This window comes from Perna viridis, chromosome 2, assembly GCF_037379345.1.
Source record: "Perna viridis isolate PV_CMFRI_1.1 ecotype Kerala chromosome 2, ASM3737934v1, whole genome shotgun sequence".
NCBI classification, from domain to species: domain Eukaryota; kingdom Metazoa; phylum Mollusca; class Bivalvia; order Mytilida; family Mytilidae; genus Perna; species Perna viridis.
Window position 1 is genome coordinate 59,095,444 of NC_142446.1, and position 14,299 is coordinate 59,109,742.

General features: G+C 30.5%; 1 protein-coding gene across 5 annotated transcripts in view; it reads right to left on the reverse strand.

The window, feature by feature from the left end:
- Positions 1-14,299, reverse strand: part of LOC148626272 (mitogen-activated protein kinase kinase kinase kinase 5-like) — a 59,402-nt gene that overhangs the window by 40,503 nt on the left and 4,600 nt on the right. For 2 of the 5 annotated variants that reach the window (XM_088570140.1, XM_088570143.1), the window contains exons 5-17: positions 14,021-14,124; positions 13,370-13,412; positions 12,971-13,043; positions 11,992-12,123; positions 11,038-11,100; positions 9,762-9,843; positions 8,597-8,701; positions 8,159-8,240; positions 7,897-7,925; positions 7,361-7,414; positions 6,524-6,582; positions 5,106-5,144; positions 3,153-3,203 (exon numbers count right to left, since the gene is read on the reverse strand). In XM_088570140.1, coding sequence (XP_088426266.1) covers positions 3,153-3,203; positions 5,106-5,144; positions 6,524-6,582; positions 7,361-7,414; positions 7,897-7,925; positions 8,159-8,240; positions 8,597-8,701; positions 9,762-9,843; positions 11,038-11,100; positions 11,992-12,123; positions 12,971-13,043; positions 13,370-13,412; positions 14,021-14,124 — 916 coding nt within the window. The remainder of the gene's footprint in view (positions 1-3,152; positions 3,204-5,105; positions 5,145-6,523; positions 6,583-7,360; positions 7,415-7,896; positions 7,926-8,158; positions 8,241-8,596; positions 8,702-9,761; positions 9,844-11,037; positions 11,101-11,991; positions 12,124-12,970; positions 13,044-13,369; positions 13,413-14,020; positions 14,125-14,299) is intronic. The other 3 variants (XM_088570141.1, XM_088570142.1, XM_088570144.1) reach the window with 3 other exon arrangements.

Genomic DNA, 14,299 nt, shown 5'->3' on the forward strand with positions numbered 1-14,299 from the left:
TTATCTTTTACAAACAGATCTCAGTCTTAAAATTGTTTTTGAGGGAGGTATTCATTTCTATACTTGGTAACCTAACAATAAACAGTTAGTTTTCATTTGGTCTTGACATTTCTTTTTCTTTGGTACTTAAATATTTCATTGTTAATACATGTATATTATAAATATCAAACAATTTTTGTTCTGAAAATTTACAAAAATTACATGATTTTAAAAATGTGTCATAAAAAAGATTTCAATCTCTGCACTAATAGGCAACTTTGTTTAGCAAGAAAAAAGTATGAAAGATACACGTATTGATCAGGGATTGAAAATTCCTAAAGCGTTTGTCAATGAAATAAGTCCGTCGGGCTTGGCAAATCTAAAAAAATAAAAATTCTTTTTTGAACGATTTTGTTGTTATTATTTGGACCATGTTTCTCCATCTATTCCCTAACTTTATTTTTAGAATGGGTATTCACTAGATCGATCTATTGATTAGTCATTCTCAAGTCTGAATCACACCTGTGCTAGATCAGACACATTTTTGACATACTACAAATTTTATTAATCAAGCACTGGAATGATAAAGATCTATTGTTGATAAACTTTTGAGGGAAAATAGTAGTATTTATTTCCCTGCATTAGGTTGACGAATCGTATACCCTGTTCAGATGAAAGGAAGTAGAACTTTGAAAGGAAAGATTGGTGTACTGACAAATTTGTAATAATGATTTATTTTTCTATCCTTCACAATGCATAGTTTATGAAATTTTAAAAAGACTGCATATTACAAATGAGTGTGGAGCCAAAAAACGCAAAACTTCCAGTACTTTCAAACTTTTGATGGTGGTTGAAAAAAAAAAAAAAAAAAAAAAGAAAGATGGTCAACTTCTGTTCCCATGGTGATTTTTCAATCTCTGAATGAAAGTACTACAACAAAAAATGTTTTTTGAGTCCTAGTTTTAATTAGAAATTACTGAAAAACTTGAAAAGGTTAGTATTGTCGGCTATGGGAAAATAAATGCTACAGTTTTCCTCTGAGGAAAATATCGTTGCTCAATTATAATTTCACTGTTAAAAAAAATGCAGAGACGGAAAGCTGATGACAAGGCATCAGACCAAGAAATGGAATCAATTGACACAGTGTCTTCTTCCCCACAGAAATATATATAAGAATATCAGATAACAAAATTGCATTTATATATCTTACAATTGGGACTTGACAAAACATTGTGCGGTCTTAGTATAAAAAAGATGAAAAAGTCCAGGGCTTGGGTCTTCCCAAAAAAATTTTCAACCCCTGATTGATATGCATAAAAACATAAAATATCAACTGATCAAGTATTGCCATACAAAATTGAAAGTTCATTTCATTCAAAAGTTAAGTAATTTTTGCTATTATCTGACCAAAGGATGCAGGCCAAACCTTAAGTTGTTCAGATTTATGATTTTGAAAAAAACGAACAAAGCTTTTCACCATTAGGGGCAAAGCAGATTCAAAGCATAAGAATATTGTATCTTTTGTTGTGACAAAATATTATACAAACAGTCCCTAGACTAAAATATTGGCAAATGTTTTAAAATTGAGTGTATCTGTTTAAATCTTGGTTGTATTTATTTAGAAAACATCATGCAAACATTTCATGCTGTAATGTAAGCCATACACATATGATAGGTCAGTTGTTACATTGTATAAGCCATACAGTTACACATACAGTGGTCAATGATTACTAGCTGAATGGTAGATTTATGTAAATGTTAAGAAGACAATATAGTTTGTTAACATCTGTGTATAAATTAAGTTCCTGAAAGAAAATATTAACATACCAAAACCGACTAAAGTGTCCAAACAAGAGGAAGGTAGAAACAAAATAATTAAAAATGGAATATAGGTCATAAATTACGAGTCATAAATGTGAAGTTTGAGTTTTAATATTAATTTGACAGGTACTGTAATACAGGAGAGAACAGTTTTACAAATTACTTAAAAAAGTTAAATATAATTAAGGACTGCACTATGCATTGAGATGACAAATCACCTAATTTTTTCTAGTTTTACCAAGTCAATAATTGTGATAACCTTCTCCCTTGTTTGGTCACACTTATGTACTGTAAATTCATATGTACATAACTGTGAAACACAAAAACTGTGATTAGGAAATTCATAAATTTACAATACATGAAACTACAGGTGCAGTCATGTACAGAACAAGCAAACAAAATATCACAAAATGGATCTCTACTTGTGTGCATGCTCAGACAGTGGGAAACAGGGTTACACAGATTAAACTCCATAATGTCCATGAATGGTAATGTAAATAGCTCCAAGAACATGAAAACTTATCAATGCAGTGAATATGAAACTACTTAGGATTATATACAGCATAACTGTTGTAGAAATAAATTCCATCATTACCTTAACTTTTTTATCTACTCATAATAATGATTAAAATACTTAATATTCACATCATAATGAAATTAATTACTTAAAAAGTGTTACCATGCCTTTCTACTACTTGTACAATAATAATTTTTCCACCAGAAAAAAAATCAGACATATATTTGAGAAAGGTACAATTTAAAGAAAATTTAGTTTCTATTGTGGTAACTTAGAGGTAATCATTAATATCAAGGCATGGTAAAGTAACTTTATATAATGACTAAATGTTTAAATTGAATAAAAACTTCTGCAATCTACTGCAAATAACTTCATTTTTCTTACTTTTATATCCTAAAAATCCAATGCTACTTTTTTCACAATAAATACAGGCAAAATTTAAGAAAATAAGTGCAATACCATGTGTGATTTCTAACCCTACAAAGGTGGACATCACTGCTTTTTCCTCTGATAATTTGTCAGCTGTAGTGTTTGTCTTCTGCTACTTTATTTAGTAATGATGATTCCATGATTATGATGTACAAAACAATAATAGTTCAATATTTCTAAATCATTAAATCAAGAGACTGTAGTTCAAAGTTAAGAAAACTATATACACTTTCACCAACTTTGTTAGTTAAGAGAGATTAAAGAGAGGAATATTGATATTTTCTCCCATTTTTAAAAAAAAAGTTACATAAAGCCACTATGGACAATGTATAAAAACATGCCACTACTTTTAATACACTATATAGTCTGAGCATGCGAAGGATGGAGTCCATTTTGTGTAGCTTACTGTTCCGAAAATGGCACATCGTCCTTCAGAATGAAGTTACCATCATGGCCCCTGTAGAAAATAGGGTGAAACTTAATACAAGCTATGGATGAGCTATAATAACAATGTAGTGAGAAATAAAACAAACTAAATCTCAAGACAAATAAGCATTAAAAGTCATGTGACAAGGAAAAATTAAGCTAGGAAAATAAAATTTCAATCGATTTCATTTAATTTAACAGCGTGCAGAAAGAGTGCTCTTAACTCTGTTCATCATATATATTACAATAACATAAAAAACCAAGACTTTTTTGTATTGTTTTTTTAAAAGAAATTCCATAAACAACAAGTAACACAGATGAGTTTCTACATATAATTCAGTCCTACATGATATAATTAGATGACATAATTGCTAAACTTCTTTACAGAAACTAATATTTTGGCATTTTACAAGGAGTAACAAAGACAACTTAAGGGAATAGAAATGGTCTTCCCTTGTTTGAATGAACTGCCTTAGGTAGTTAACAAGAAAACAGACAAGGAGATTTAAACTTTCCTTCAGACACAGATTTTAATATTGGTACACATGGAAAATAGAAAATTTAAATCTCCTATAGTACTGTCTGGTTAACTAAGGAAGTTCATCAAAAAATGGTCACTCAATCAAGGGAAAACAAACTCGATTCCCTGAATTCATTTTAATTTCCCACAAAAGGCAAAGTAAACTTAAATAGTAAATTCTCATCTAACCATTACAAAAAATACGGGAAAGGTGGGAAGATTTTTTTTTTTTGATCTTTTACTTCTTACCAGATATTTGCTTTTCTAATTTTAGATATTTTAAGTAAAGATACATTCTAAATCCATAGCCTTATTAGTTTCAGAGAAGAAACATTGTTTTAGTCACCAAAAAATGAAGGTTTGTGTGTTATAGTATCTCAAAACTGGAAGCTGATGCAAAAAGAAATCCTGCCCGTTTTTTTAAGTTTTTTCAATTTTTTAGGGGCAGGAAGGGATGAGAATCTACTTATTAATTTTATTTGGCCTAACTTAACTATTTCAGGCTAGAAGATACACAGTTTGCATTTGAAAAAGTAACATTACAATTTCAAGAAATTTGTCAAATGAAAAATTCAAAACTTTAAAATTAAAAATATCAACATTTTGACTTCCTTAGTTTCTGCAAGTTCTATTAACATAATGCATCATAACAAAAATTCTCTTATGATAACTGGGGCCATGCTAACAACATTCTGAGCCAATAACTTATGATGGAATGAATGTCACATGGCATATGATTGGAATACATTTAATGGATCTAACATTGTGAGAATATAGTGCTGTCTTGTCAATTTAAAAGTGATAATTATTCTGACAAAAACAGGATAAAGAATGAAAGAAATTGAGTGTATCACAAGGTGATAAAGTGGTATTTTTTAATCTAAGCATTAACTTTACAGTTATTTAGTGCACATAGTTTGAACTTTTTTTTAGTTACTGCAAAAATGCAACTAAGTACCACCTAGACTACAAGCAGACAGACAAGAAAGCACCAAGATTGTTCCTTAAAACAACACGATACCCCTGATACTGAAGAAAAATTTATTCACTCTGTGTACTGGAAAGGATGAAAACTATTAACAAAATCAATGTTAATATATTGATGGGCAGATGTAATACCATAAATACTTTCTTGTAGATAATCATTTTTTATATCTTTGTTTTCATGAATACAGATAATGAATATAATTATTTTTTAGTACATGTATTCCAAAAAACACAATAGCATACTACTATGAACTAATAAAGCAATACCAAAAAAATACACACTGATTCTTAATTAATGGTTTACAATCAAAATTTTCAATAAAATGAAAGAACTCAGCTTTGATGGTTGTCTTACATCTGCCCTGATAAAATATTGTAAGCAACCAAGCCATGATAAAATGTGGATATGAACAGTTGTGGTTATACCTGTTCACAAGTTCCTCACCAACAGATTCCAACAAACCCCTGATGAAAAAAAAAATATCTGTAACAGTATCTGATTGTTACATTTAAATTTTACTTCTGTTCAAATGCAGTCCATTCATCAGCTGATAATGTAATAAAAGAAAGGCATGTCAACCTGACATTAGATTGTTTAATACATCCTATCAATGTTAAATATCACACAAAATAAATTGACAGTCCTTAACAAGAATTTGCACGCTTGTTGGGCTAGGTATATCCCCATTTAAAAAGGAGGTTGATATCAGACAGTGCCCAAAATACCTTACAACATATGCACACACCAAATTAAAATTCAATCCATCAATCAGAAACTGATATTTTTATGAAGAAACTTTTCTCTATCATTCCATGTAGTGAAAATCGCAAAGTCCCAATAAAAAGGAAGTTAATCTTGGACGGCAACAAAAATTGTTTACAATGCATGCCCCATCTATATAAACTACACACCAAATTTGAGATCAATACATTCATTGAAAGCTGAGATCATTGTGATCAAATTCTGATGGACAAACTGATTCCAATATACCATCCTCTCATTGAATTTTCTACTATAAGAGCCCTAATCCCTAACAAAGTAAGGGTGATTGCAATACACACACAGTTATTTCACAAATGAAATCAAATTGTTTGCCCCAGTAAATTAGATAGTATCTTCCTGTTGTAAAAATATTTTGTTGTCCCATGCATGCTCACTTATTCCTCATAACATTGTAAAAGTAACTTATTCCTTTAAAAGACGAAGTTGTGTTTAATCACTGTGACATCCTTATTCTAGTATTCTAGTACTAAATTTGCAAAAAAGTTGACGGATATTCCAGAAAAAAAGTCTCTGGGGGCAGAACACAGTTGATTTAATAATGTTCTGGTGGGGTAAAATTTAAATTTTCTTTACAAGACATATGTATTGCATTTTAATTTTAATGTGTTGGTGGTACCCCTATATTGATGGAATAGTCCTGATCACAAGTTAATTTAGAATGTTTAGCAAGATTTTAAGTAATGCTTGGAAAACTTGGCATCTTACATCAAAATTTGAGTTATTCGCTTATGACTCTTTTCGAAGATCTCAATTTTGAGGATTCAATTGTAAATTGTAAAAAATGTTTCAGTTTGTTACACCAACCCATGAAAAGCAGGACTACTTTAGAAACAATGGTATTTTAACAGTTCCTTAGAATAAATACCATAAATGGATGGTTAAAAAAAATTCTGTCTCCATTACAAAGCATGAATACCAGGCACAGGAATGAAACAAATATTCAGCTCATAGTCAACAAACTTCAGCTAGCACAGCATGTAACACATAAGGAGAAATGTAGTCCACAAAATACATGTACATAGAGAAGTTTAAATATAGATTGTACACTGAATTGACTTACTTTTTAGAAACATCTCCTAAGCCAGGCCAATCTGGACGTGCTGTATCGTACTTATCATCCTAAATACAGATATAAGACAAAACTTATGAATGTAAAATACCTAGTTAAGTGATTTTATTACACCCTAGACAGTATGTTACATTTTCTGTGTTTCTTTTAAATTTTACTCTTAGTTCATTCTAGAATTACAGAAAAAACCAAAACCAAACCAAAAAAAACAAAAATACAAGGTTCTAATGAGTCTAAGTAAGTAAATTGATGTTCAACATTTGTTGTTGAGTTGTTTTGATGAATATCTTGTTTATATCACAAACATGTATATTTCTAACATGAATATTTAAATCAGAAGCACGAATAATAACTTATTGATAACAGATTACTTTTGGTTACCAGCTTAATATACTGAAGACATTTATCAATTCTGTTGTTGTGTTACTTAAAAGAAGTGCCACCAGAGAAACATTTGTGGTAGAGAAAATGATTGAAAAAAATGACTGAAAACATAACATTTAATATCATTCTAAATTAATACAAAAATACTATATTATCATTGAAAATTTCATTATGCTGTACACGTTTCAATGAGTAACCTCTCATCAGCAGCATGGAATCAAAAACATAGGAAGATCTAAATCCGAAAATTATACAAGAAGTACTCAAAACCAGAACTAACAAAATAGGAAGCCAAACCCATCACCAAGAGGTTCTATCATATGCAATACAAGGAGTGAATCCTGAGTGTTTTAGGATTTTGGAAATTTGAAATACTGCAAATTTTGATAAATGAAATATAATACAATTCAGGATCAGATAAGTCCCAGTAAAAGTTCAACATACCAAATCTTCACTATCCCATCTTTGTCTGGCCTGATCATACTGATCTGGACCTGGCTGTAAAATAAACACAAGTTCAGATTAGCTACTGGGACATTTACAATTTACTGCATCTTGCAAATTGTAATCACAATTCAGCATTATTTATGACTACTGCAAACAAAAAACAGAACACAATTAAGATGTTTAACGGCAGTTCAGAACTTACTTTCTAAAATTAAGTTAATGTTGGTTGCTGAAAGCAGTCTGTAAATCATCCAGCTTAAACAGTTTAATGCACAAACTTGTATAAATATAATCTCCAAGCACTCTTACATGTACTTGAATGTACAAATTTTTTTTTGTCTTTTCTAGGTATAATGTGACATCAATGTAGTTGAGTTTTCTTTCCAGCAACCTTAATTTTTTTTTCTAATTATCTGAACAAGGTGATCAATACTTTTTCTAAATCGTCTTTGCTCAGAAATTTTTACCCTTTTTTCCAACTTTTTTTTAAATATCATTAAAAAAACTAATTATAATTTACAAAATAAACTTACCACAACTGATGATGAAGGTGAATTATTTACTGAAAAGATAAAAGTGTTAAAAATTAGAGAACAACTAAAAAAAATTAGACAGAAAGAAATTCGAGTTAAATTGTTTTGATAGTTGAAAGTAATTAAAACTAAATAATTTTACCTTCACAGAAAGTTACCAAAGGTATTGAATTTTATCAACGAAGAACCAAACAAAGGTTAAAAAGCTGTACGATTAGAACATTTCATAATATTTAGAGAGTTTGGCATTAACAATATTTACCATTCCATTCCAAACTATTTCTGGCAGCATTGTTTGCAGCTGACTTCTTTGAGGATATTCTTTGAGGAGCATTTACTACCACCTACAAACATATAAACACTATACTTATGGAACTTAAATTACAAAACAATATACATTTATAAGCTTTCATAATAATGTGGTAGATTACCATTATTTTCAACACTTGAAAAATCTTCTTTTCATTCCCTTTCTTCTTCAATAAATCTTGAAATGGAGCACTACAACACAGATTCAAGAACTTCCCATTAAATTAAGTATGTTTTAAAAAAGAATTGCAAGTGGGAAAAAAAATAGGTACTAGAGTTCTTACATCTTTTCTCTTGTTTTTATTATTTCTCCAGAAAATTTAACCAAAGTTAACAAGGTTCACTGGTGAAATCAAAAAAATAATTCTTTTTATTTCTTATAAATACAAACCCCTTCATCATCTTCATGTATTTCAAATGTATTTGTTGGGTTCCGTGATTTATCTAAGATTTCTTTAGTTAATCTACGACTTAGCTCATGGGAAAAGAATGGATGCTACAACAGAAGAAAATTCAGTTTATAATTCATTAATTGTAATTTTGATTGCTTCCTCTTTTTTTGGCCAGAAAATGTTACCTCCACAGAGATCTGTTAATACGATATTTATGCAAAAAATCACAATTTGATTACTATTTACAACTGACATACCTTTTCTGACCGTATATAATATCTGGCAATGAACTAAAATAGAGAAACAATCTGGAAATCCACTAATTATGTAAATGTTTCTCTAGACTAGCCTTTTATAATTTTAGCATTTAAGTAGTAGTCTAATTAAGAATCATGCAAATTCTGCAATATGTAATACACCAAAAAAAAAGGCTACTATTTTTGTTAATAAGTTGCTTTACAGGTCTATATAATGAAATGTACAATTATTCATTCCAAACTGTCTGTTCTAAGAAGATAATCAACACTGAAATCTAACAGTTTCTATTGTATTTTAGTGTCATTTACAGAGTTATGCCCTTTAATTATGAATTCTATGGTACTTTCTATATAATTTATATATCTTATGAACAGGGTTTATATGAAAAGCCAAATGGCACAGACTGTTTACTTAGGCATTTTAAACAAAATAACAAAAATAAAAATATATTGGCTTTCAAACCATGAATCACATTTTGCATGATTCTTAGACGGAGTGCTACTTAAAGCAACAAGTAGGTAAGAGTCATGTGCAAAGTGATTTGCTGGATTCTTCAATGTAAAATTAAAGTTTCAAAGAATAAAGAAAACAATTTTAGTAATACAATAACCCATTCCCATATTATTTGGTTGGCTAAGTTATCTTTGTCATTGAACAGTCTACACTAAACCCATGAAAATCTAAAGAGTATCCACATTAAAACAGCTTATTTCAAGTTTTAAGCACTTCCAAATGCCTGGTTGAATTTATCTCCTTTTTATAATATTTATATCTGCAGACAGATAACATCACCTTTAGTACAAATATATTCCAAATCCTACACACATCCATTTTCAAAACAAGCATGCATCAATAACATGGATAACATTAAGTATCATGCTTTTGAATAAGGACATTGGTGCATACCTCCAATAACTTGTCAGCTGTTGGTCTCTTCTTTGGATTTTTTGTTAAAGCTACTTTGATGAAATGATGAAAGACTGGGGTCCTGAAATAAAGGACAGGTGATATATAAAAGTTTCAGTTTCGGTTCCCTGTCCTGACCCATTTCCGTTATTTAAAGCGCCAACAACCTTGACTGTTTCATAGTAGAAAAGAGAAACAAAAGTTCTTCATGTCAAAACAACTCAAATAAACAGCAGGAGGAGCCACAGGGCACACATTTGTTTCCACTTACCATAAGGATGGCACCCAATAACTTATAAATGAGCCGACTGACTGAAATCAAATGGATACTGCTGGTAAACCCTGAGAATTTCGAGAAAAATGGAAAACTTATTGTACATTGTCAAAGGTGGGATATGATCCTGATAAGAACAGAAAGATTTTGTTGAAACTGCAACACCAAATTAAATGACAATTTGAATCTACAGAATGCCATAATAGATCAACAACATCTACTAATATTTTTTTTATTCATTTGAGGTGTATATGAACTTGAGGTAAACTTATTTGTTGCTTGAATCTCTCCTATTATGTTAAATTGACCCCGTATCATACTACCATACTGGCCTCCTTTTGAAATTTTCTGGAATGAACACTGCAGTTTCCTTTTTTGGAACACATTGGGTAAGCTATTAAAATTTCCCACAAGCGACAAAAAATGATTTTGCTGATCACTGCTTGATACGACCGCAGTGGTCGAATCATGAACAATTGGGACAAGTATGGACACACCATTCAAGCATCATACAGCTATGATTTGTAGCACAATTGGCTGTGTGGGCCTCTTATTTCAAAATGGTTGGGTCCGTAACCCCAAAAATCAATACCAACTTTTTTTTTGAGGTTTGAAACCTTGTTATTCAATTTTCAGGATTTGCCAACAAACATTCAAGTTACTGAATAAAACTGTCTACAGATGATGATGATGACGACAATAACATAGATGACAGCACCATACTATTATAAGACTTCAAATTTTTTAAGGTTATATAAATATGAAATTTTCACACACTTAAAAATTTTAATGCAATTAATGCCATTAACAAAATCTACATAATTAGTAAGAGCTACAAGCATGTTAATCAATCAATTTTAGTGCATTTATCTACAAATAGTTGTCCTCAAAAAGAAAACATTATACACCATTAATCACCAAATTTTAGTTTCTTACATGTATATACTGTGCCATAGAAGAATCTTATAGTAATATAGAACCTGTATGATAACTAGTACCTACCATTTAGATTTATCCTTTAATGTAGGAGGCTTAAAACCACTTTTGGACATCAGAAATAGAGCCCTGAAACAAAACAAATCAGGTTTGATACAGGTGTTCCAATACATTAATACTGCATCAATATAAATAAAATAGAGATAAGAATAATTGTTTTAACTACGACCAAATTTCAATGAGAACAAACCAATGCCAGCCTGGGATTTTAACAATCCAGATGCAAAACATGTTGAATACAAATATTAAAATATTGAAAACCAAAATAGGAACAGAACTTATGCCGTTGTGCTGTGATCAAGGTTTTGTTGTTGCTAGGAGACAAAAAGTCTTTGTATTAAAAGGACATTATCAAAAAAAGCTGATTTTGCATATGTATTAAAAGCATTGTTCATCTGTGTTATCTGACCCCATGGCAGTAACATTTTCAGAGGGCAGATAACATTATAGCCCTCTCTTGAGCTTCACTGATGTCATTTCAAACATTATTCAGTTTATTGGATTTTATTTTTAGTCTCAAGCCAGTAGATAGATAAAAATATCAGGCAGTAAGAACAATGGAAAAAGGATTTGTTGCCAATAAACATAATGGAGAGCAGTACTGCTGTAAGCACTGACGAAAGTGAAGAATCAACAAAACAACCACACACATTATCCACTAGCCTTTTACAATTTTTGTTTCAAAAGAAAAATTGTTAAATAATTCAATACTGATATAGAAATATGCGATAAACAGATTAACACATAGCCTTTTTAATTTTGCCCTTTTATCGGACCTCGATTGATATCTTTCCTCAGGGCCAATATCAAGATTTCAAGGGCAATATTTTAAAGGCCATTTATTAATCTATAATTAATCAAGCCACCAAAATTTGTTTTGTTATTTAGCCTTTCACTTATTTGCAAGTACTTCTTTGGAATACTTGTGAAATGATTGCTAACCATAGAACCTACTCATACCTCATAGGATGAAGGTCAAACATAGGAGGTTGCAATTCTGCAAATTCTATTGCTGTAATGCCTACAGCCCATATATCACACTGTTGGTTATAACCTCCTTTCCGCTCTACAGCTGCTACCTCAGGTGCCATCCTAAAAAAAAATCAAAACAAAGTGTCCAATCTTGTCCTATCATATGTTATTATGATATAACTAATACAAGGGTTTGAAGTGCAACTTATGTTTCATAATGACATTACACTGTATATGAAAATATTCCTATTGCGACTATGAGAAAAAAAAAAACCAGAAATTAGAAAACTTTTAAAATAAAAAAGATTTGTTTTCTGTGGCAAACTTTTTCTCACTAATAGGAAGAGTAAAACCACAGAAGTTGTCATAGAAACTGATGACTCAACCCTTTCTAATTCCATGCTGAGCGAGATCTTAAGTTTCATATACAGTACAATTCATAACAATAAAGGGTTGCAGAGATGTTGCAAAAAATTATAACAACCAGTTGTTATAGGATGGAGTTGGAAATTTACAGACAGTACAAACCATCAAACTGAAGCTGAACACACATTTTTAAATTGTTCACATGAAAGGTTGATGAGATTTTAAGGAACGTAGACTTACAAAGCCCCCAAAAGGCAACAAAATTTAGCAGCACAAAATTTCAAATAATTTCAAGTATGAGTTGCCAAGATTTATGTAACAAAATGTTATCAGACAGATGTACACAAGTGTGTACAGGTAAGGTGATTAAAAAATTTAAGACCACCATTCTTATGTCATCTCCATATCTTAAAATCTTTACAGTTATCATTGTGTAAAATTCCTAAAACTCTCGAGCAACATAACAAAGATCTTTAATTATTATATCAGTTATGAGCTAAACTCTTCCTCATACAACAGTGAAATGTGTACGTGAAGGATTTCCCTGATAAAAACAACATCAATAATAATAGCATATGAAAGAAGGAAAATTAATTCTTACCAATATGGTGTACCAATGAAAGACTTTCGTTTACACATTGTGACTGTAATCTGTGCAGAAACTCCAAAGTCAGCTGGAAAAGTGTATTGAAGTTATTATGAGTCAATGTTTAGAATTATTCTAATATCACAGGAGACTTTTCAGGCATTGTGTATATAACACAAATTAATTCAATATACCTGACTTGCATAAACAAATTCTAAACTAGAGCAGTTCACATATATATCGAACACACAGACAGTCCAAAACATATAAACCACAAAAATTTTGTTGTGTGGTTATAAAAATCAAAGTTGTATTGCAATACTAGAGCAAATGTAGAATATTGATTTATTCAGCAAATTGTATCCAAAACCTCAAAAAAGTAAACATGTAAGAATTAAGTATTAAAATACCTACCTAATTTTACATCACCTTCATCTGTTAGTAGTATGTTTGCACCCTGAATAGAATATAGGTAATGTTTCATTATAATAACCTATATATTGTGCTATCATAAATACTTCTGAAGTCCATAATGGGATTAAGACAATTATCTGAACTATCAACAATTCAGTTTGACTATAATCACATGTAGTTTGAATGTGATAAATCAATGAGCTACATCTTAATAAATGAACATTTTTTGTATGACATAGAAATACATAAAACCTACATCATTAAAATACTGTTAAACACTCATGAAATGGTTTCAGCCGTGTTAATTTGTCAATATGTCAGCAAGGCTGGCAAATAAGGAAGAAATGTTCAATTTGGTACACCTGGTACTGTTGAAAAAAAATTACCTGGAATGTGATGTAAAATATGAAAGGAAATCACTGAAACTCTTGTTGTTAGCTAAAAAAAAAATTCTGCCCATCATGTGACACTCTTATTGATCACATGACTAAACATGTCTAATTAGCATATATATAAATCTTTCAGAACCTTTTTCACATTAATAAATAACATGGTATTTTAGTATTTCAAGAAATGATAATTAAACCCACAACCCTTCAGATGAGGCAGTGTCTATATTTTGATTGCCACTGAAACTTGACCAAAACATACCTTAATGTCCCTGTGCATCTTGCCTTTACTATGAAGATACTGTAATCCTTGTAATGTTTCTCTACATATAAAAGCTATCTGAGGTTCACTTAAGGGACCAGTTACTATAACATAAAAATACACCTCATAGGACTACATCATCAAATTGAGTTTACACCAACCTTAGCTTACAAAATTGTTTTGTGCAGACATCATTGTTTGCACTTGTATCTAGCAAGAGCAAACATGTATCATGATATTAAAGACTTGTCAAAATGGTTCTGCTTGAGCAGCTTTCAT